Here is a 23,287-nt window from a genome sequence, read left to right on the forward strand (position 1 = left end):
CTGGCAAGTGTCTTCACCGACATTTTCAACATGTCCCTGACTGAGTCTGTAATACCAACATATTTCAAGCAGACCACCATAGTCCCCGTGCCCAAGAACATTAAGATAACCTGCCTAAATGACTATCGACCCGTAGCACTGACATCTGTAGCCATGAAGTGCTTTGAAAGGCTGGTCATGGCTCACATCAACACCATTATCCCAGAAACCCTAGACCCACTCCAATTTGCATACCGCCCCAACAGATCCACAGATGATGCAATCTCTATTGCACTCCACATTGCCCTTTCCCACCTGGACAAGAGGAACACCTACAGTGAGGGAAAAAAGTATTTGATCCCCTGCTGATTTTGTACGTTTGCCCACTGACAAAGAAATGATCAGTCTATAATTTTAATGGAAGGTTTATTTGAACAGTGAGAGACAGAATAACAACAAAAAAATCCAGAAAAACGGATGTAAAAAATGTTATAAATTGATTTGCATTTTAATGAGGGAAATAAGTATTTGACCCCCTCTCAATCGGAAAGATTTCTGGCTCCCAGGTGTCTTTTTTATACAGGTAACGAGCTGAGATTAGGAGCATGCTCCTAATCTTAGCTAGTTACCTGTATAAAAGACACCTGTCCACAGAAGCAATCAATCAATCAGATTCCAAACTCTCCACCATGGCCAAGAACAAAGAGCTCTCCAAGGATGTCAGGGACAAGATTGTAGACCTACACAAGGCTGGAATGGGCTACAAGACCATCGCCAAGCAGCTTGGTGAGAAGGTGACAACAGTTGGTGCGATTATTCGCAAATGGAAGAAACACAAAATAACTGTCAATCTCCCTCGGCCTGGGGCTCGTGGAGTTGCAATGATCATGAGAACGGTGAGGAATCAGCCCAGAACTACACGGGAGGATCTTGTCAATGATCTCAAGGCAGCTAGGACCATAGTCACCAAGAAAACAATTGGTAAAACACTACGCTGTGAAGGACTGGAATCCTGCAGCGCCCGCAAGGTCCCCCTGCTCAAGAAAGCACATATACAGCCCCATCTGAAGTTTGCCAATGAACATCTGAATGATTCGGAGGAGAACTGGGTGAAAGTGTTGTGGTCAGATGAGACCAAAATCGAGCTCTTTGGCATCAACAAAACTCGCCGTGTTTGGAGGAGGAGGAATCCTGCCTATGACCCCAAGAACACCATCCCCACCGTCAAACATGGAGGTGGAAACATTATGCTTTGGGGGTGTTTTTCTGCTAAGGGGACAGGACAACTTCACCGCATCAAAGGGACGATGGACGGGGCCATGTACCGTCAAATCTTGGGTGAGAACCTCCTTCCCTCAGCCAGGGCATTGAAAATGGGTCGTGGATGGGTATTCCAGCATGACAATGACCCAAAACACACGGCCAAGGCAACAAAGGAGTGGCTCAAGAAGAAGCACATGAAGGTCCTGGAGTGGCCTAGCCAGTCTCCAGACCTTTATCCCATAGAAAATCTGTGGAGGGAGCTGAAGGTTCGAGTTGCCAAATGTCAGGCTCGAAACCTTAATGACTTGGAGAAGATCTGCAAAGAGGAGTGGGACAAAATCCCTCCTGAGATGTGTGCAAACCTGGTGGCCAACTACAAGAAACGTCTGACCTCTGTGATTGCCAACAAGGGTTTTGCCACCAAGTACTAAGTCATTTTTTGCAGAGGGGTCAAATACTTATTTCCCTCATTTAAAATGCAAATCAATTTATAACATTTTTGACATGTGTTTTTCTGGATTTTGTTGTTGTTATTCTGTCTCTCACTGTTCAAATAAACCTACCATTAAAATTATAGACTGATCATGTCTTTGTCAGTGGGCAAACGTACAAAATCAGCAAGGGGATCAAATACTTTTTCCCCTGACTGTACGTCAGAATGCTATTCATTGACTACAGCTCAGCGTTCAACACCATAGTGCCCTCAAAGCTCATCACTAAGCTAAGGATCCTGGGACCAAACACCTCCCTCTGCAACTGGATCCTGGACTTCCTGACGGGCCGCCCCCAGGTGGTAAGGGTAGGTAACAACACATCTGCCACTCTGATCTTCAACACGGGGGCCCCTCAGGGGTGCGTGCTCAGTCCCCTCCTGTACTCCCTGTTCACCCATGACTGCATGGCCAGGCACGACTCCAACACCATCATTAAGTTTGCCGACGACACAACAGTGGTAGGCCTGATCGACAACGATGAGACAGCCTATAGGGAGGAGGTCAGAGACCTGGCCGTGTGGTGCCAGGACAACAACCTCTCCTTCAACGTGACCAAGACAAAGGAGATGATTGTGGACTACAGGGAAAAAAAAGGGGACTGAGCACGCCCCCATTCTCATCAACGGGGCTGTAGTGGAACAGGTTGAGAGCTTCAAGTTCCTTGGTGTCCACATCACCAACGAACTATCATGGTCCAAACACACCAAGACAGTCGTGAAGAGGGCACGACAAAGCCTATTCCCCCTCAGGAGACTGAAAAGATTTGGCATGGGTCCTCAGATCCTCAAAAAGTTCTACAGCTGCACCATTGAGAGCATCCTGACTGGTTGCATCACCGCCTGGTATGGCAACTGCTCGGTCTCCGACCGCAAGGCACTACAGAGGGTAGTGCGTACAGCCCAGTACATCACTGGTGCCAAGCTTCCTGCCATCCAGGACCTCTATACCAGGTGGTGTCAGAGGAAGGCCCTCAAAATTGTCAAAGACTCCAGCCACCCTAGTCATAGACTGTTCTCTCTGCTACCGCACGGCAAGCGGTACCGGAGCACCAAGTCTAGGTCCAAAAGACTTCTCAACAGCTTCTACCCCCAAGCCATAAGACTCCTGAACAGCTTATCATGGCTACCCAGACTATTTGCACCCCCACCCCATCTTTTTACGCTGCTGCTACTCTGTTAATTATTTATGCATAGTCACTTTAACTCTACCCACATGTACATATTACCTCAACTAGCCGGTGCCCCCGCACATTGACTCTGTACCGGTACCCACCTGTATATAGCCTCCCTACTGTTATTTTATTTTACTTCTGCTCTTTTTTTCTCAACACTTTTTTGTTGTTGTTTTATTTTACTTTTTTATTAAGAAATAAATGCATTGTTGGTTAAGGGCTGTAAGTAAGCATTTCACAGTAATGTCTACACCTGTTGTTTTCGGCGCATGTGGCTGAGGAACAGCAGAACCACTAAGCCTTGAAGAGCTGTCTGTGTGTGTGTCTTTGTGTCTGTGGACTGTGAAGAAAGAAAGACTAGCGGGGCAGAGCACTCCAGTGTCAAAAGGCCTTAAACTAATCCAGCAATTGTACAGAGATTTCCCTCATTGTCCGATTAGACAGGCTTTTCTCTTTGCCCCAGATAATGTGTCTGTCTGTGTGCTTTTATGTGCATGTTTGGGTGTCTTGGTGTGTGTGTGTGTGTGTGTGTGTGTGTGTGTCTGACTGTCCAGGTTTGGTTGTTTTTGTCTAGATAATAGTTTTGTTCATAAGACAAAGCAGGTCACACAATGGCGAAGAGTTACATAGACATTCCTGGTACAATGAGTCAATGGCAGATCTAAACAGAGGCCCCAGCCACAATTGTCCATCCAGCCATTTTTGCTCTAGAATGATCACCACACTTTGACTATTACAGCGGAGAGGTATCAAATCAAGCTTTATGTATACAGCACATTTCAGACATGGAATGCAACGCAATGTGCTTTACAGGAAAAGACGAATAAAAAAAAAACTAAAAGAAAAACTAAAATATTTACTACACAACAAACATAAGATTTAAAAAAACAAAAGTGACACAAAAGAGTGATTGTGCCCCATTTTAAACTGCAGACAATTGCCCCCCCCCCCCCACTGATGTCATACCCTAACCCCCCACCCACGTCCGGCCCTAGCCACTAAGCGACCGCTCGCGTGTGGTTGGGCCCCCCCCAACCAAAATGTACAGTTGAAGTCGGAAGTTTATATACACTTAGGTTGGAGTCATTAAAACTTGTTTTTCAAACACTCCACAAATGTCTTGTTAACAAACTATCGTTTTGGCAAGTCGGTTAGGACATCTACTTTGTGCATGACACAAGTAATTTTTCCAACAATTGTATACAGACAGATTATTTAACTTATAATTCACTGTATCACAATTCCAGTGGGTCAGAAGTTTACATACACTAAGTTGACTGTGCCTTTAAACAGCTTGGAAAATTCCAGAAAATGATGTCATGGTTTTAGAAGCTTCTGATAGGCTAATTGACATCATTTGAGTCAATTGGAGGTGTACCTGTGGATGTATTTCAAGGCCTACCTTCAAACTCAGTGCCTCTTTGCTTGACATCATGGGAAAATAATCAAAAGAAATCAGCCAAGACCTCAGTAAACTAATTGTAGACCTCCACAAGTCTGGTTCATCCTTGGGAGCAATTTCCAAACGCCTGAAGGTACCACGTTCATCTGTACAAACAATAGTACGCAAGTATAAACACCATGGGACCACGCAGCCATCATACCGCTCAGGAAGGAGACGTGTTCTGTCTCCTAGAGATTAACGTACTTTGGTGCGAAAAGTGCAAATCAATCCCAGAACAACAGCAAAGGACCTTGTGAAGATGCTGGAGAAACAGGTACAAAAGTATATATATCCACAGTAAAACGAGTCCTATATCTACATAACCTGAAAGGCCGCTCAGCAAGGAAGAAGCCATTGCTCCAAAACCGCCATAAAAAAGCCAGACTGCGGTTTGCAACTGCACATGGGAGACAAAGATCATACTTTTTGGAGAAATGTCCTCTGGTCTGATGAAACAAAAATAGAACTGTTTGGCCATAATGACCATCGTTATGTTTGGAGGAAAAAGGGTGACGCTTGCAAGCCGAAGAACACCATCCCAACCGTGAAGCACGGGGGTGGCAGCATCATGCTGTGGGGGTGCTTTGCTGCAAGAGGGACTGGTGCACTTCACAAAATAGATGGCCTAATGAGGAAGGAAAATTATGTGGATATATTGAAGCAACATCTCAAGACATCAGTCAGGAAGTTAATGCTTGGTTGCAAATGGGTCTTCCAAATGGACAATGACAAGGTATTGGAGTGGCCATCACAAAGCCCTGACCTCAATCCTATAGAACATTTGTGGGCAGAACTGAAAAAGCGTGTGCGAGCAAGGAGGCCTACAAACCTGACTCAGTTACACCAGCTCTGTCAGGAGGAATGGGCCAAAATTCACCCAACTTATTGTGGGAAGCTTGTGGAAGGCTACCCGAAACGTTTGACCCAAGTGAAGTAATTTAAAGGCAATGCTACCAAATATTAATTGAGTGTATGTAAACTTCTGACCCACTGGGAATGTGATGAAAGAAATAAAAGCTGAAATAAATCATTCTCTCTACTATTATTCTGACATTTCACATTCTTAAAATAAAGTGGTGATCCTAACTGACCTAAGACAGGGAATTTGTACTAGGATTAAATGTCAGGAATTGTGAAAAACTGAGTTTAAATGTATTTGGCTAAGGTGTATGGAAACTTCCGACTTCAACTGTAGCTTAGGGCCCCCAAAAGGCTAGGGCCGGCCCTACCCCCGCCACTGTCTTAGGGGGAGAGGGTCTGTGTCTGTACCCCCACCAAAACTCCCACCAGGCTTTGCCCACTGTCAGGGTGCTTAGATTGTCAGGGTGCTTAGACTCTTAAGCCACCAATTTTTCTAATTGATTTCCTTCCTTCCTGTGTTTCTTCATCCCTATCTCCCTCTTTCTCTCACTGTTCCAGGATCAAAGCAACACTGATATTTTAATTGGGGTGATGTCCGCAGGGATCATGGTTTACAAGAACAGGGTACGAATCAACTGCTTTCCATGGTGAGTGACAAACTGAAGACTTGATTCTGATACAAGATGAGGCGATTTGTAAATCAGAGAATGAATTTGATCGCAGCTGCAAGGGGATCATTTGTGATCACAAATAGCGTCCACTTTTGTAGATTGTGTTAGAAATTAAAATGTTCACTGTGTTTTATTCAGCTATATATCATTGACTTATCTTCAGTCATCCAGGTTGCAGAAGTATTCAGAGAAGTGTTGAATATGATTATTCTAAGCACCTCACATAAGTGCTTTACATACACTGCTCAAAAAAATAAAGGGAACACTTAAACAACACAATGTAACTCCAAGTCAATCACACTTCTGTGAAATCAAACTGTCCACTTAGGAAGCAACACTGACAATACATTTCACATGCTGTTGTGCAAATGGAATAGACAACAGGTGGAAATTGTAGGCAATTAGCAAGACACCCCCAATAAAGGACTGGTTTTGCAGGTGGTGACCACAGACCACTTCTCAGTTCCTATGCTTCCTGGCTGATGTTTTGGTCACTTTTGAATGCTGGCGGTGCTTTCACTCTAGTGGTAGCATGAGATGGAGTCTACAACCCACACAAGTGGCTCAGGTAGTGCAGCTCATCCAGGATGGCACATCAATGCGAGCTGTGGCAAGAAGGTTTGCTGTGTCTGTCAGCGTAGTGTCCAGAGCATGGAGGCGCTACCAGGAGACAGGCCAGTACATCAGGAGACGTGGAGGAGGCCGTAGGAGGGCAACAACCCAGGAGCAGGACTGCTACCTCCGCCTTTGTGCAAGGAGGAGCAGGAGGAGCACTGCCAGAGCCCTGCAAAATGACCTCCAGCAGGCCACAAATGTGCATGTGTCTGCTCAAACGGTCAGAAACCGACTCCATGAGGGTGGTATGAGGGCCCGACGTCCACAGGTGGGGGTTGTGCTTACAGCCCAACACCGTGCAGGACGTTTGGCATTTGCCAGAGAACACCAAGATTGGCAAATTCGCCACTGGCGCCCTGTGCTCTTCACAGATGAAAGCAGGTTCACACTGAGCACGTGACAGAGTCTGGAGACGCTGTGGAGAACGTTCTGCTGCCTGCAACATCCTCCAGCATGACCGGTTTGGCGGTGGGTCAGTCATGGTGTGGGGTGGCATTTCTTTGGGGGGCCGCACAGGCCTCCATGTGCTCGCCAGAGGTAGCCTGACTGCCATTAGGTACCGAGATGAGATCCTCAGACCCCTTGTGAGACCATATGCTGGTGCGGTTGGCCCTGGGTTCCTCCTAATGCAAGACAATGCTAGACCTCATGTGGCTGGAGTGTGTCAGCAGTTCCTGCAAGAGGAAGGCATTGATGCTATGGACTGGCCCGCCCGTTCCCCAGACCTGAATCCAATTGAGCACATCTGGGACATCATGTCTCTCTCCATCCACCAACGCCACATTGCACCACAGACTGTCCAGGAGTTGGCGGATGCTTTAGTCCAGGTCTGGGAGGAGATCCCTCAGGAGACCATCCGCCACCTCATCAGGAGCATGCCCAGGCGTTGTAGGGATGTCATACAGGCACGTGGAGGCCACACACACACACACTACTGAGCCTCATTTTGACTTGTTTTAAGGACATTACATCAAAGTTGGATCAGCCTGTAGTGTGGTTTTCCACTTTAATTTTGAGGGTGACTCCAAATCCAGACCTCCATGGGTTGATACATTTGATTTCCATTGATAATTTTTGTGTGATTTTGTTGTCAGCACATTCAACTGTGTAAAGAAAAAGTATTTAATAAGATTATTTAATTCATTCAGATCTAGGATGTGTTATTTTAGCGTTCCCTTAATTTTTTTGAGCAGTGTATTAATCTGTAAACCGCAGATGATCATTCCTAGAATCTCCTCTGAGAGCAGACTCAGAGCGGTTGAGGCTTTCATGTGGATTTTCTTTGAGGCCCAAAGCTTTCATTCTTAGATATTCAGCCCAGTTGGTGGGGCTACTGGAAGTGTGTGCCAGGGGTGGAATAGCACAGCCCAAATCCCGACCAGACATGTGATAATCCAACACACAGAGACACACACTGACACACACACTTCCCAACCCCCCACCCCCTACTAGCTCCTCACAGCACACACACGCTCATTCTTAAAAGCCAGCTGCTTGATGTAGCGCAGGCAGCTCATTTGAAAATATATGGGCTCAGATGCTTTCCAGTCCGGCTAAATTTAGGGCTGCTAACAGTGGTGCGTTTTACAACAGCTGTCTGCAACCATCACACAAAAAGGCTTGCTTCTATCGACCACTCCCTCTCTGTTTGGCTCGCCTGCCCCTACTAGTAAAAGGTGATGCATAACGTTACTCCTCATAGAGCAGAGTTGAAAGCATAGCGGTCCAGTGACTCGGAACAGAGATGTGTCTGAGAGAGTGAGTTGTGTGGATTCTAGCCTCGCTCCTATTTCTATCCACAACGGGCTGACAAATTAGCTTTGCTTAGATGGGGCATGACTCACTGCCTTGGAGAGAGAAAGAGAATGTGTGTGTGTGTGTGTGTGTGTAAGAATGTAAAATATATTTGGTTGAGCTGTGAGTCATGTAGAAGTGGGAAAAGGGCTGAAGGGGGAAGGGGGAAGGGAGGGAGAGCGAGGATGGGATGGGAGGAGGGAGAGGGGAGAGCGAGGATGGGATGGGAGGAGGGAGAGGAGAGCGAGGATGGATGGAGGAGGGAGAGCGAGGATGGGATGGGAGGAGGGAGGGGGAGGATGGATGGGAGGAGGGAGAGGGAAAAGATGAGGATGGGATGGGAGGAGGGAGAGGGGAGAGCGAGGATGGGAGGAGAGAGGGGAGAGCGAGGATGGGATGGGAGGAGGGAGAGGGGAGAGCGAGGATGGGATGGGAGGAGGGAGAGGGGAGAGCGAGGATGGGATGGGAGGAGGGAGAGGGGAGAGCGAGGATGGGATGGGAGGAGGGAGAGGGGAGAGCGAGGATGGGAGGAGGGAGGGGAGAGGGGAGAGCGAGGATGGGATGGGATGGGATGATGGAGAGGGGAGAGCGAGGATGGGATGGGAGGAAGGAGAGGGGAGAGCGAGGATGGGATGGGAGGAAGGAGAGGGGAGAGCGAGGATGGGATGGGAGGAGGGAGAGGGGAGAGCGAGGATGGGATGGGAGGAGGGAGAGGGGAGAGCGAGGATGGGATGGGAGGAGGGAGAGGGGAGAGCGAGGATGGGATGGGAGGAGGGAGAGGGGAGAGCGAGGATGGGATGGGAGGAGGGAGAGGGGAGAGCGAGGATGGGATGGGAGGAGGGAGAGGGGAGAGGGGAGAGCGAGGATGGGATGGGAGGAGGGAGAGGGGAGGGATTAGTCTTGATAGGGAGACATTTTAAAGTCAGCTTCTCTCTCTGCAGTGGCTCTGATTTGAGCTGTGAAAGAAGGGGACCCTCAGCAGTGACACAAATTGTGACTCATTTCTGTGGGTTTCTCTCCCCCCTCAGGTTGAAGATTGTGAAAATATCGTTCAAGTGCAAACAGTTCTTCGTTCAGCTCAGGAGAGAAGTGGTAGGTATTCAAGCCGTTGTTTTCACTGTCCTTATTTTGACAATAAAATGTGAGATGGGATCTACTAGCAGCAATGTGTCAGTCAGAGGAGTCTTTCATATAGTAGGAATGAAGACTTACCCAGCGGACCACACTTTGTAGTGAACGCAGTCCCTAAGTTCTTCCTATGAGCATGTGTGACCATGTTTCCCTGTCATAAGTTTCACCAGACAAGACCCAGTTCTCTGGCTCATCGTCAGGGTGGAAACTAGATGAGTTAGACTAGATTAGCTAGTACTGCTAATGGACTTACTGACCGTCTACCACTGATCCAATTTCTCCCCACACCACAGGCATCCATATCAATCTGAAACAACTTATCTTAGACATTAACGACAACACACTGCCCCCTCACCCAGACCCAGCGTCCTTATTTGTTTATTTGACTAACTGGCACGCTGGCATAATCACCGGCCTGCTCCGCCGCTGACTGTTTCTGGAATCTGGGACAGCGAGACAGGGAGAGCCTGTTAAATGCTTATTAATTATGAAGAATAGATAATGCATTTTGCGTGTGGCGGCAGGAGGCGGGGAGCGTGATCTGAAACTGAATCCAAAGCTGCTGGCTCCCTCTCCTACTCCCTCCTCTCCTCTGTTCCGTTAAGCCCCATGATGGAACCATGGAATCTCAGGAAAATATCCCCAAAACACCCCCCATCCACTCCTCCCTTTCCTGGTTCAATAATGGATGAGGTGTATTTCCAGAGCAGTTGTACTAAAAGCACTGCAGCCGTCGGCCAGCCTCCATGGTGTCACTCAGGCTGTATTATTCATGGCGCATCCCAAATGGCACCCTATTCCATATTTAGTGTACTATTTTTGACCAGGGCTCTGATCAAAAGTAGTACAGTATATAGGGAATAGGGTGCCATTTGGGATGCAGCCATGGACAGATGGGTAAGACTGATCACGGCCGGTCATGTGTGCACGGGTCACAACACACGCTTTAAAAAGCAACAACAAACCAGGAAATTAATTTGCCCCTTTTTTTCTATTCTTCTCCTGGACTAGTGAGTTGTCTCCAGTGAGCAATTGAGTAGCCCTACTTTATCCGACCTCATGGTGAGGCTAGGTGAGCTCTAGTCTAATGTACATGATGACGGGGTTGTTCAGAGAATCTGCTCTTCCTTGAAGTTCTTTCAAGATGCAGGTGTGGACAGTCAAGATGCAGGTGTGGTTGTTTTTGCAGGCTTTTTCTGTTTGTGTAGGCTAACACAGGCTATATGAGCTGAACTTGTACCAGAACATTAGCTGTCCCTGTGAACATTATTACCCAAGTGGGACCACCATGTCTTCATGACTAGTGGCATGTGCCATCAGGAGACTGTCTGGGGGCTGAGGGAGGGGTATGGGGATGTTGTGGCTGCAGACAGGGATTTACCCCCTGCTGCCTATCTCCTCAGGTGACAAACCCACCAAATCATGGTGGCTAATCCAACACATTATTTCCCCCCCATCTATGAACAAGGCAGTGTAGCCTTGTCTTGACACCTCCCCCCTTCTGTGACAATAGGACCAAGACCTTGACTCAACACCACCTCACTACTGCTACTGTAGTCTCAGGCATGCTAAACACACACACAAACAGACTCCAACCCTAGGTCACAATGAACAAGGATAATCATAGTCAACAGTAAAGCCTATGGACTAAAGGAATCGGTTACATACCAGCATACCAGCAGCTCAGACTGTATTACTCTCTGTACAGTATGGAAACATGTCCTTTCCCATTTGTCATTATTGTTGTCAATCACTCAGTCATTCTCTTTCCCCCTCTCTCCTTCCCTTTCCCCACTATTTCCCTCCCTCCCTCCCTCCCTCCCTCCCTCCCTCCCTCCCTCCCTCCCTCCCTCCCTCCCTCCCTCCCTCCCTCCCTCCCTTTACAGAATGAGACCAGGGAGACCTTGCTGGGGTTTAACATGGTGAACTATAGAGCCTGTAAGAACCTATGGAAGACCTGTGTAGAACACCACACCTTCTTCCGTCTGGACCGGCCTGTTCCCCCTCAGAAGAACTTCTTTACCCACTACTTTTCCCTGGGCTCCAAGTTCCGTTACTGGTAGGAGAAAATCCCCAGTGCCACCCATGAGAATGCGCACACACACACACACACACACACACACCCCCGCCAGGCACAAAGTGCTGTCATTGAAATGTCAACACAGGTACAATGTTTGCTAGGTCACGATGACAAGTTCCATCAATCATAAGTGTTTGGGGAGTTCCATTAGCTGTTGGCTATCGTGCTCTCATCTTAGAGAAAAGTAGTTGAATTATTAACGATGCCCCAGAACTGAGCTTGTTTTTCTTCAGTTTTTCGAAACGCTTTTTAGTTTTTTTGGGAATAGGGAGTTCTTCTATTATTCATATGGACTCACTTCTCAGATGTAGTTTAGAAATAGTACAAACAAATGTAAACTGTTCAATGTTGAAATTTAAATACTTGAGTATGTGCTTTGAGCTGTGCTGGGAGTGGGGGTGATGAGGGGGCTAAGAAACTTCTTCTAGATTGTGCTGTGACAAATCGGGTTTTGGAGAAAAGTCTGAGAAATGGTTGAAACATGAAGTGGAGAGTTGGGAGGTTTTTGAGACTTTATTGAAGCGCCCGTTGGGAAGTAAGGTACAGCACAGCAGTTTGTAAGATGTGGCTGAATGTTACTAAAATGATGGTTGGATGTTGGTTGAACGTTGTCTCTGCAGCGGGAGGACAGAGGTGCAGTCGGTGCAGTATGGCAAAGAGAAGGGGATCAAGGACCGGGTGTTCGCCAGGTACATAATGCACCACACCACTGTACTGTATGGACATGTATCTATATGAACAGATACATTCTCAATGCGTCTGTTAGGCTGCGTTACTGTTATGAGGTCTTCTAAGAGTATGACAGCCTGAAGTCTGTAATGCCCAAAGTCAATATAGGAAGTGATGGTGAACAAGCACCAGCTAATTAGCATTAGTTTAGTGCCTTATTATTGCCCTCTACCCGGAGGAGATGTAGGATGAATTAGTGGTGTTGATGGGCCAATCGTCACATCCTAGAGGTGATGTAGGATGAATTAGTGGTGTTGATGGGCTAATCATCACATCCTACAGCCTCAATCTTTTTCTCTGAGCTGGGTTTTCAGTCAGCATCTACATCTGGGCTTTAGAATGTATTGTTTCATCACTCTGGCTGTGTCTGAGATGGCATCCTATTTCCTATATAGTGCACTCTATGTGGGCCCTAGTTAAAGGTAGTGCACTATATAGGAAATAGGCTGCCTCTGTCTTTTTCCATCTCCCTTATCACACAGTCCTCTATCCCATTGGTCAGCAGTATCACTTCCTCCTTGGCTCGGTCATGTGACTGATTGTGTTTCCTGTCTGAATAGGTCTCCCAGTAAGCCCCTGTCCAGGAAGTTGATGGGCGGGACAGACTGGGAGGTGGTGAGCAAGAACAGCCTATCAGACGAGAGGCTGGAGACCCAGAGCCTGCCCACACGCTCCCCACCCGGAACCCCTAACCAGTAATACCTGGCACTCCTCCTTATAGCATGTCCTATTATAATGCCCACATATCATGCCCTCCATACATGACCTTAGAGAGGGAGAGATCTACATTGTGAGGGAGTTCCTGTTCCAATACCGTCAGTAATGGTACTCACACATTTCATTGCATGATCGAAAATGAAAGGAATTATACACATTCAAGTGTATCAGAGAGCTGGACAAAACATCATACAATCAAAATAAAATAGAAGTCTTCCAACAGTGTGGATAGCATACATTCATTTGCTTTGATTACTCACACAATCCTCCTAACCACCGTTTTGTGTGTGTGCGTGCAGCCGGAACTCGTTCGTACAGGAGGGGACGCGGATGCGGCCGTCGTCGGTGGGGCACCTGGTGGACCATGTGATTCACGCTTCGCCCAGCCTCCCTGTCTTCGCCAATCACAAATCAGCGTCCTCTACCCAGGCCAACTCCATCAGCCTTGACTCTACCCCGTAAGTCTGCTGACACACAAACACGCACGCACACACACCCCAATCACAAATCAGCCTCTTCCACTCACGGCAACTCCATTAGACTGGACTCCATTCGTAAGTCTGACCCCTTGTGGACACTGGAAACACTGCAGTAGTGAGGAAGATGAGAGGGGTGGTGGTTATGAGTAGCCCTGTTGACATGACTGCATGATCGGACCAGGAACAACTCTGGTCCCTAGTTATAGCCCAGTACAAGAGACTAGGCCTACACTGAAACAATATGTGAGGGCTCTGAGCAAGACTGTCAAAGAATATAATGGTGTTCTCTTACCAGCTCTCTCCCAACAAAACACCACCATAGTTGTTAATGAGGATGAAAGTTGGTGACAGTGCATAGATTCTACTGTTAAAGTCCCCACTAAAGCCGCTGTCTAAAAATCTATGGAAACCACATTAAATTGGACTTGACAGTACCAGTGCCATGCTGTCTGCTCCGACTGCTGAAACAGCTGATTTTTAACGGTTAGCCTGTGGTCTGTGGCTTACAATTACAGTTCACACCCTTTCCCAAATGTCATTCAATGGGCTTAAATGGAAACAGAGACTTTGAACGCGGGCTATCAAAAAGTGTTTACAGCTCTGGGGGCATGGAGGGGGTTCGGCAGGGCTGGGATGGAGCAGGATGGGGGCGGGGAGGGGGGGTGATAAACACAATAATAGTAATAATAATCATAATAATGCCTTTGGCCTGTCTTAGACTGGGAGCCGTATAACCCTCTTAGGTCAAAATGCCCCCGGCCCGTGGCTCTAGTCTACTGCAGTAGTGGTCCACTTAAATCCTGATATCTGAGAGTAGCCTAACCCCTAGTGTCTTAGACTGGGAACCATATACATGTTTACATTTTAACATTTTAGTCATTTAGCAGACGCTCTTATCCAGAGCGACTTACAGTTAGTGAGTGCATACATTTTTCATACCCCGTGGGAATCGAACCCACAACCCTGGCGTTGCAAGCGCCATGCTCTACCAACTGAGCTACACGGGGCCCAGTATACCACTCTTAGGTCGAATTTGCCCCAATGATTCTACCAATGCAGTAGTGGTTCACTAACATCTGAGAGTAGCCTAACCCCTGGGCTAGTAGGGTTGGGTTGCCCTGATGAGTGGGGCTATGTTGAACTCTCCCACCCTCTGCTCAACATCCCAACCTCAACCTCCAGCCAACCCTGTACTCCAGTTCCCTTGGCTGTTATGTTCTTTGAGATGCCTTTCAGAGTTCCAATAACTGTTTATTATTAGGCTAGATTGGGTAAGTGCCACTAGGAGTGGAGGACAAATTAATAGTCTCCATATGTCACTGTCTTATCATCTTAGAGCAGGAATGATATTTATATGTTCTGCTGTGTTATCTTACCAAGAACTGTCAACAGCACTAGGACAGATACTGAACCTGTACTGGGAATGGAGGGAATAGTTCTGACACTTACAGAATCCCAATTCAACCTATGCATATGTACACAAACATACCTACACTCACCATATATACTTTCTCTCGCATTTCACTTCTGCATTCGCACACACAGGCATACACAAACTTGTACCCACCCACATTCCGTGCCAAGCCATTTGCTCATGTCTTTTGTCATTGATCCAGAAGATGACATAACCACCTGCTCACTCTTCCTGAGAGCTCACACATCACTGCTATATCCAGTGACACACACACACACACGCACGCACATACACACTCTCTCCCTCGCTCTCTCTCAAAAATAAACATAAAAACAACCATATTCCCTGTCACGTAGCCTTAGCTCAGTGAGGATAAGGTTTCAGGTTGTTGAAACCAAAGCATAGCAACCAGGTCATGTAACACCTCCCCCTCTACAACCTGATCTGTAAACCTGGAAAACATCCCACTACACTGTCACTTGAAAGGCTGCTGACCCCAGCCTGACCTTTTAAAGAAAAAATAGAATATTGAACTTTCCCTGACTTTACAGTCATTGTGAAAAAGGACAGCGATTGTAGCACATTATATCTTATTGTCTTGATGTAATTAGCGGAATACAGCCCTGTTTGTTTTTATTCAGCTAATTAGTTCAGCTAATTATCCAGCATTTCAGAAAAAAATACTCTAGTTTAAACTAGTATTTGAAAAAGTGTGTTACTGTGCATCTCCCTGTGGTCAGTGAGCAGTAGTCTTGCCTGTCTCCCTCCCTCCCCCCAGGCCTGTGGCTGATGTCAGCATAGTGTATGTTTATGTTGGAGAGGCCTGTCTGTCCTTCCTGCAGGGTCTCCCTCCGGACCAGGCCATGGTGTCTCCTGTGTTGTGACACCAGCCTGGCATACAGGACGCTAAACAAAGACAATGTGCTGTGACTGGCTTCTAGTCCCCCTGGTCCTCCTGCGATTTCTGTTGTTGAGTGACTAGGATGGTTAGGTACACTGTATAACACACACCCACTGTACACACAGAGCCATATACTGTATATAGAGAGTTCAGCCAGGTTTTAGGACAGCTGCCATGTTAGAGTCTTTATTCTTAAAATGTTTGTGATGAAATTACCCGCTCCCGAGTGGCGCAGTGGTCTAAGGCACTGCATCTCAGTGCTTGAGGCGTCACTACAGACCCCCTGGTTCGATTCCAGGCTGTATCACAACCGGCCGGCGTCGTCCGGGTTTGGCCGGTGTAGGCCGTCATTGTAAATAAGAATTTATTCTTAACTGACTTGCCTAGTTAAATAAAGGTTAAAAAAATAATAATAAAATAACAGAGCAGAGCAGCGAATTTAAGACATTTGTATTGATTAAATCAAATCAAATCAAATTTTATTGGTCACATGCGCCGAATACAACAGGTGCAGACATTACAGTGAAATGCTTACTTACAGCCCTTAACCAACAGTGCATTTATTTAGAAAATAAAACAACAACAAAAAAATTGTTGAGAAAAAAAGAGCAGAAGTAAAATAAAATAACAGTAGGGAGGCTATATATACAGGGGGGTACCGGTGCAGAGTCAATGTGCGGGGGCACCGGCTAGTTGAGATAGTTGAAGTAATATGTACATGTGGGTAGAGTTAAAGTGACTATGCATAAATAATTAACAGAGTAGCAGCAGCGTAAAAAGGATGGGGTGGGGGGCAGTGCAAATAGTCCGGGTAGCCATGATTAGCTGTTCAGGAGTCTTATGGCTTGGGGGTAGAAGCTGTTGAGAAGTCTTTTGGACCTAGACTTGGCACTCCGGTACCGCTTGCCGTGCGGTAGCAGGGATAACAGTCTATGATTAGGGTGGCTGGAGTCTTTGACAATTTTGAGGGCCTTCCTCTGACACCGCCTGGTATAGAGGTCCTGGATGGCAGGAAGCTTGGCCCCAGTGATGTACTGGGCCGTACACACTACCCTCTGTAGTGCCTTGCGGTCGGAGGCCAAGCAGTTGCCATACCAGGCGGTGATGCAACCAGTCAGGATGCTCTCGATGGTGCAGCTGTAGAATTTTTTTGAGGATCTGAGGACCCATGCCAAATCTTTTCAGTCTCCTGAGGGGGAATAGGCTTTGTCGTGCCCTCTTCACGACTGTCTTGGTGTGTTTGGACCATGATAGTTCGTTGGTGATGTGGACACCAAGGAACTTGAAGCTCTCAACCTGTTCCACTACAGCCCCGTCGATGAGAATGGGGGCGTGCTCAGTCCTCTTTTTTTTCCTGTAGTCCACAATCATCTCCTTTGTCTTGGTCACGTTGAGGGAGAGGTTGTTGTCCTGGCACCACACGGCCAGGTCTCTGACCTCCTCCCTATAGGCTGTCTCATCGTTGTCGGTGATCAGGCCTACCACTGTTGTGTCGTCGGCAAACTTAATGATGGTGTTGGAGTCGTGCCTGGCCATGCAGTCATGGGTGAACAGAGAGTACAGGAGGGGACTGAGCACGCACCCCTGAGGGGCCCCCGTGTTGAGGATCAGTGTGGCAGATGTGTTGTTACCTACCCTTACCACCTGGGGGCGGCCCGTCAGGAAGTCCAGGATCCAGTTGCAGAGGGAGGTGTTTAGTCCCAGGATCCTTAGCTTAGTGATGAGCTTAGAGGGCACTATGGTGTTGAATGCTGAGCTGTAGTCAATGAATAGCATTCTCACGTAGGTGTTCCTCTTGTCCAGGTGGGAAAGAGCAGTGTGGAGTGTTGGGGCGGTATGCAAATTGGAGTGGGTCTAGGGTTTCTGGGATAATGCTGTTGATGTGAGCCGTGACCAGCCTTTCAAAGCACTTCATGGCTACAGACGTCAGTGCTACGGGTCGGTAGTCATTTAGGCAGGTTATCTTAGAGTCCTTGGGCACGGGGACTATGGTGGTCTGCTTGAAACATGTTGGTATTACAGACTCAGTCAGGGACATGTTGAAAATGTCAGTGAAGACACTTGCCAGTTGGTCAGCACATGCTCGGAGTACACGTCCTGGTAATCCGTCTGGCCCTGCGGCCTTGTGAATGTTGACCTGCTTAAAAGTCTTACTCACATCGCCTACGGAGAGCGTGATCACATAGTCATCCGGAACAGCTGGTGCTCTCATGCATGCTTCAGTGTTGCTTGCCTCGAGCGAGCATAGAAGTGGTTTAGCTCGTCTGGTAGGCTTGTGTCACTGGGCAGCTCGCGGCTGTGCTTCCTTTTGTAGTCTGTAATAGTTTTCAAGCCCTGCCACATCCGACGAGCGTCAGAGCCAGTGTAGTACCATTCAATCTTAGCCCTGTATTGACTCTTTGCCTGTTTGATGGTTCGTCGGAGGGCATAGCGGGATTTCTTATAAGCGTCCGGGTTAGAGTCCCGTTCCTTGAAAGCGGCAGCTCTACCCTTTAGCTCAGTGCGGATGTTTCCTGTAATCCATGGCTTCTGGTTGGGGTATCTACGTACGGTCACTGTGGGGGACGACATCATCGATGCACTTATTGATGAAGCCAGTGACTGATGTGGTGTACTCCTCAATGCTGTCTGAAGAATCCCGAACATGTTCCAGTCTGTGCTAGCAAAACAGTCCTGTAGCTTAGCATCTGCGTCATCTGACCACTTTTTTATTAACCGAGTCACTGGTGCTTCCTGCTTTAGTTTTTGCTTATAAGCAGGAATCAGGAGGATAGAGTTATGGTCAGATTTGCCAAATGGAGGGCGAGGGAGAGCTTTGTATGCGTCTCTGTGTGTGGAGTAAAGGTGGTCTAGAGTTTTTTTCCCTCTGGTTGCACATTTAACATGCTGGTAGAAATTAGGTAGAACGGATTTAAGTTTCCCCTGCATTAAAGTCCCCGGCCACTAGGAGCGCTGCATCTGGATGAGCGTTTTCCTGTTGATTTATGGCCTTGTACAACTCATTCAGTGCAATCTTAATGCCAGCATTGGTTTGTGGTGGTAAATAGACAGCTATGAAAAATATAGATGAAAACTTTCTTGGTAAATAGTGTGGTCTACAGCTTATCATAAGATACTCTACCTCAGGCGAGCAAAACCTCGAGACTTCCTTAGTATTTGATTTTGTGCACCAGCTGTTGTTTACAAATATACACAGACCGCCACCCCTTGTCTTACCGGAGTCAGCCGTTCTATCCTGCCCGATGTAGCGTATAGCCCGCTAGCTGTATGTTATCATTGTCGTCGTTCAGCCACGACTCGGTGAAACATAGGATATTACAGTTTTTAATGTCCCGTTGGTAGGATAACCGTAATCTTAGGTCATCCAATTTGTTATCCAATGATTGAAGATTGGCTAACAGGATTGATGGAAGAGGCAGTTTACTCGCTCGCCGTCGGATCCTTACAAGGCACCCCGTTCTACGTCCACGATATCTCTGTCTCTTCCTCACGCGAATGACGGGGATTTGGGCCTTGTCGGGTGTCTGTATGATATCCTTAACACCACAACAAGTCTGTACTGTGTTGTGGTGTTAACAAATTGCATATCTGCTTTCAATGGACATATTCATAGGTTTTGAAAACTATCAGAAATAAACAGCACAACTTGGAAGCGTCAATTATCACTTTGCAACTGCTATGGAGAAAGTGGCGCTTTGGGAATGTTCAGACAGAAACCGCATTGGCCCAACTCTCTCTATATATATGACTGTGGGTACACAGAACAACACACACCCACTGTGTCTCTCTGTTGGAGAATGTACTGTAGCAGCTCTGCTTTGCTATTGGCCAATGGCCACAGGGGCAACTGGAGTCTCAACTAAACCAAAAGCTCTGATTAGCTGGATGGCTTACTGAGCTCTGTTGGATTTTAGGAAATGGAGTGTGTCTTATCTTGAAAAAGGTTCAAGGACTGACTGACTGAAGGTACTGTACCATTAGCTAACATTGTTTGTCTCGCTCCAGATCCCCAGAGACAGTAGATGGTCAGCCCCCGGCCTTGCCTCCCAAACAGTCCAGGAAGAACCTAAGCCAGATCATCCAGGCTCACTCCCAGCAGAGTCTCCTAGACAACCACATCAATGAGATGTACGACGTCCCCATGGCAACCGACAAGACCACGGTAAGACCACCCCATAGACTTACAGGTAACTGGGGGGCCAGTATGAAAAATGTATGCACTCACTAATTGGAAGTCGCTCTGGATAAGAGTGTCTGCTAAATGACTAAAATGTTAAATGTAAATAAAGGAAACACGAACATAAAGTGTCTTATGCACCTTGGCATAGATTCTACAAGTGTCTTGAACTCTATTGGAGGAATGCGACACCCTTCTTCCACAAAAAATTCCATAATTTGGTGTTTTGTTGATGGTGGTGGAAAACTTAGTCTCAGGCGCCGCTCCAGAATCTCCCATAAGTGTTCAATTAGGTTGAGATCTGGTGACTGAGATGGCCATGGTTAATGGTTTACGTCATTTTCATTTTCATGCTCATCAAACCATTCAGTGACCACTCGTGCTGAGCAATTAACCAATATTTTAGTGATTTTTTAAAAATATTTTAATTCCATTTTGTTTCGATTTTTTTCTGTGAGCTCAATGTGCAGTTTCTGTAGAGATAAGTCAGATGAAGCCTGAACTGTGCGATGTAGTAGGGAGTTCCAACAGGCCAATATTCAACAGTTTTGCGCAGAAAACGTGGTAATTAACTATAATGACCATAATCCATTGCGCTCCCGCTTAAACTTGTCCGGTCAGACATGGAGAATGAGAGACGAGAGAACGCGTGATCGAGAGGGATAGAAAGCAGTTGCTTCATGACCTTGAAAATGCATGATCTAAGTGATTGATAGTTGGTATTCAGCAGTCATAAAAGTATGCTTTATTTACTTTGAAGAACTACTAAAATAGTGATTTTAGTATAGGCAGCAGCTCTATAGAGATAAGATGATGACTTGGAATTAAATAACAGTCATCAAATAAAACAAATATTTTATTAAAGTAATGTTAATAAATGATGGTTATTAAGTGGTAAGCCGTAGTAGGCAGTCACTACCATCATGGGACTTTTATTAATTGTTTTTTTGATTCAGTGTTACAGCATTCAACCCACAAAATGCATTAGTGCATTTAAAGTGGAACTGACAGCGTTTTAACTACTTTGCAGTTATGAAACAGACAATCATAATAACAGTCAAAAATATCAAATTCCCAGTTTATGCTACAAAACCAACTTTATAAGAGGTTTTAAAAATAGGTTTTATTTGACTCAACATTCCATGGCACAAAGTAAGACATTGCTGGCAGAAAAGATGAATGCAGTTCAATGCATGATTAATATAATTCACCAATACATTTGTTGGTAGTCCAAAAAATATTGCTATCAGGTTGTAAATCACAGCTGGCCTAGTACATTATTTGCTGCCTCCATTCGGGATGCAGTGTTTCAGTTTCAATGACTTAATATTTTGGACAGAAATTGATTAATCTAACTAAGGCTGGGAATGTCAATACAATCAAACTAGCAAGAGCAATGATCACAAGTTAGTCATAACGTGGCTAATAGGCTAGCGTATCTATTTATGTAGCAAGCTAAAAACACGGAGCCTAATGTTAACTCGCTAGCTAGCTGCAAGGAGGATGTAATTTCATTGGAGGAGTGGGTGAGTGACTGACTTTTCCCCCTCATATTTTTCGGTGGCTATACACAGCTAGAGATGCAGGTGTCATTTGGTTAGCTAGCAAGCACTTGAATGACTGTTATACAGTTAGCATATCTCTTGCGTTCGCAAATTCACTCTGGCTATCTACTCCGATTTCAGAGCACTCTCGTCTGAGTGTCCCAGAGCACAGAATAACTGATGAATTTACGAATGCGCAACACCTGCTGAATATGACAGGTGTCAGTAAACGTAGGTAAAAAAAATGATTTGTTAGTCACAAACTCTCTAGATAACATGTAAACAGCCTAGCTAACCAGCTCTGCTAGGGCGAGTAAAATGGTCAGTGAGGTGTTCTAGAATTTGTGTCTGGTAGTAGCTATAGCAAGCTATCCAACTTTAGTCAGGCAGGCAAGCTGGAGAAGGACGCGAAGGCTACAATTCCCCATTGTTCGTAAGTGCAATTCTGACAGCCAACTAGCTGTAAACACACAGTCCAGTTCAAAGTGAATGATGGCAGGCCTGTGTGGCAAATGGGTTGTTTGCATAAAGGCATACTGTAGCTCTGATTAGCTATGGCACACCGGTCCTGAATGAGACAGATCATTTTATTAGGGTTTATTTACTGCAGTGCCTATTAATTGTCCAAACGCAAGGCCGCTTTCCCACTCTATATTGCTATAGAATTAGTATATGTAATTCCCAAACATTCTAAGAATTTGTGAAAATTACCATATTTAAGTGCTCACTTGTCAGAAAACATTTTAAAAGTGTCATTCTTCCTGGGGGGTGTATAAGAACAGATTTTAATACGATTTCATGTGGCTAAAAGGCTGTCCGTTCCATTTCAATGTCAAAAAAAAAATAATCAACTCGAAAACCATGATTATTTTTTTATAATCGAACTGAAACAGAACTGACCTTAAAGCACTAATCGCTCAGCACTACCACTCGTTCCCTCTGGATGTGGGCATTGTCATCCTATGGGGGCATAGCCGTGGTAGCCAAAATAATTTTTATACATGACCCTAAGCATGATGTAATGTTAATTGCTTAATTAACTCAGGAACCACACCTGTGTGGAAGCACCTGCTTTCAATATACTTAGTATTTTTCATTATTTTCTATTATTTTGGCAGTTACCTGTAGATTGATGACTCATCATTATGTGATCCTTAACCCATAGGAATTCCCACCCAGTTGACTACTTAAAAATGGTGAAAGTCCTCAATGGTGCTACCCATGCTAAAACAGGCTTTTGGGCTCTAGACTTGTGGGGTCTAAGTCTATGGACCACCTTGACTCAGTCTGCCACTTTTACGGTTTATGGTTTTCATGATGTTCCACAATAGGTTAATTTAGTTGTACGGAAATGATTTAAAACTAGGGCCATGAGGTTTTCCTGAAACCTTCAGAGGCTCTTTAGGCTGTGACAGCCTTTCCAATGTAGAGATGTATTAACGCATCTCTATCTCTTCCTCTACAGCTGAACGGTGTTGTCTCTCACGACAATCTGGTTCTGCTCAAGATGAGGCCAGATGATAGCGGACGATTTGGCTTCAATGTCAAGGTGAGACCTCTGCCTACAGTAGATGTGCTTATATAATTATATGCCGTAACATGCGCCCAGAGGGTAATCTCCTGGCCCTACTAATACTGATCCTATACTAGATAGCCTAGTGTTTAAGAGCGTTGGGCCAGTAACCTAAAGGTTGCTGGTTCGAATCCCCGAGCCGACTAGGTGAGAAATCGGTTGATGTGCCCTTGAGCTATACACTGAACTCTCATTGCTCCTGTAAATCACACTGGATAATAGTCAGATTGTTTACCCCTCTCCATTGCCT

The 23,287-nt window shown here is 46.1% G+C and overlaps 1 protein-coding gene across 3 annotated transcripts in view; it reads left to right on the forward strand.

The window, feature by feature from the left end:
- The window catches only part of LOC121536692 (tyrosine-protein phosphatase non-receptor type 4-like), a 91,574-nt gene that overhangs the window by 53,323 nt on the left and 14,964 nt on the right, over window positions 1–23,287 (forward strand). For all 3 annotated transcript variants that reach the window (XM_041844135.2, XM_041844134.2, XM_041844136.2), the window contains 8 exons: window positions 5,771–5,859; window positions 9,321–9,384; window positions 11,310–11,482; window positions 12,124–12,192; window positions 12,793–12,927; window positions 13,249–13,407; window positions 19,749–19,905; window positions 22,930–23,013. In XM_041844135.2, the coding sequence (XP_041700069.2) occupies window positions 5,771–5,859; window positions 9,321–9,384; window positions 11,310–11,482; window positions 12,124–12,192; window positions 12,793–12,927; window positions 13,249–13,407; window positions 19,749–19,905; window positions 22,930–23,013 (930 nt within the window). The remainder of the gene's footprint in view (window positions 1–5,770; window positions 5,860–9,320; window positions 9,385–11,309; window positions 11,483–12,123; window positions 12,193–12,792; window positions 12,928–13,248; window positions 13,408–19,748; window positions 19,906–22,929; window positions 23,014–23,287) is intronic.

Source organism: Coregonus clupeaformis, chromosome 23, assembly GCF_020615455.1.
Source record: "Coregonus clupeaformis isolate EN_2021a chromosome 23, ASM2061545v1, whole genome shotgun sequence".
In the NCBI taxonomy this organism is placed as follows: domain Eukaryota; kingdom Metazoa; phylum Chordata; class Actinopteri; order Salmoniformes; family Salmonidae; genus Coregonus; species Coregonus clupeaformis.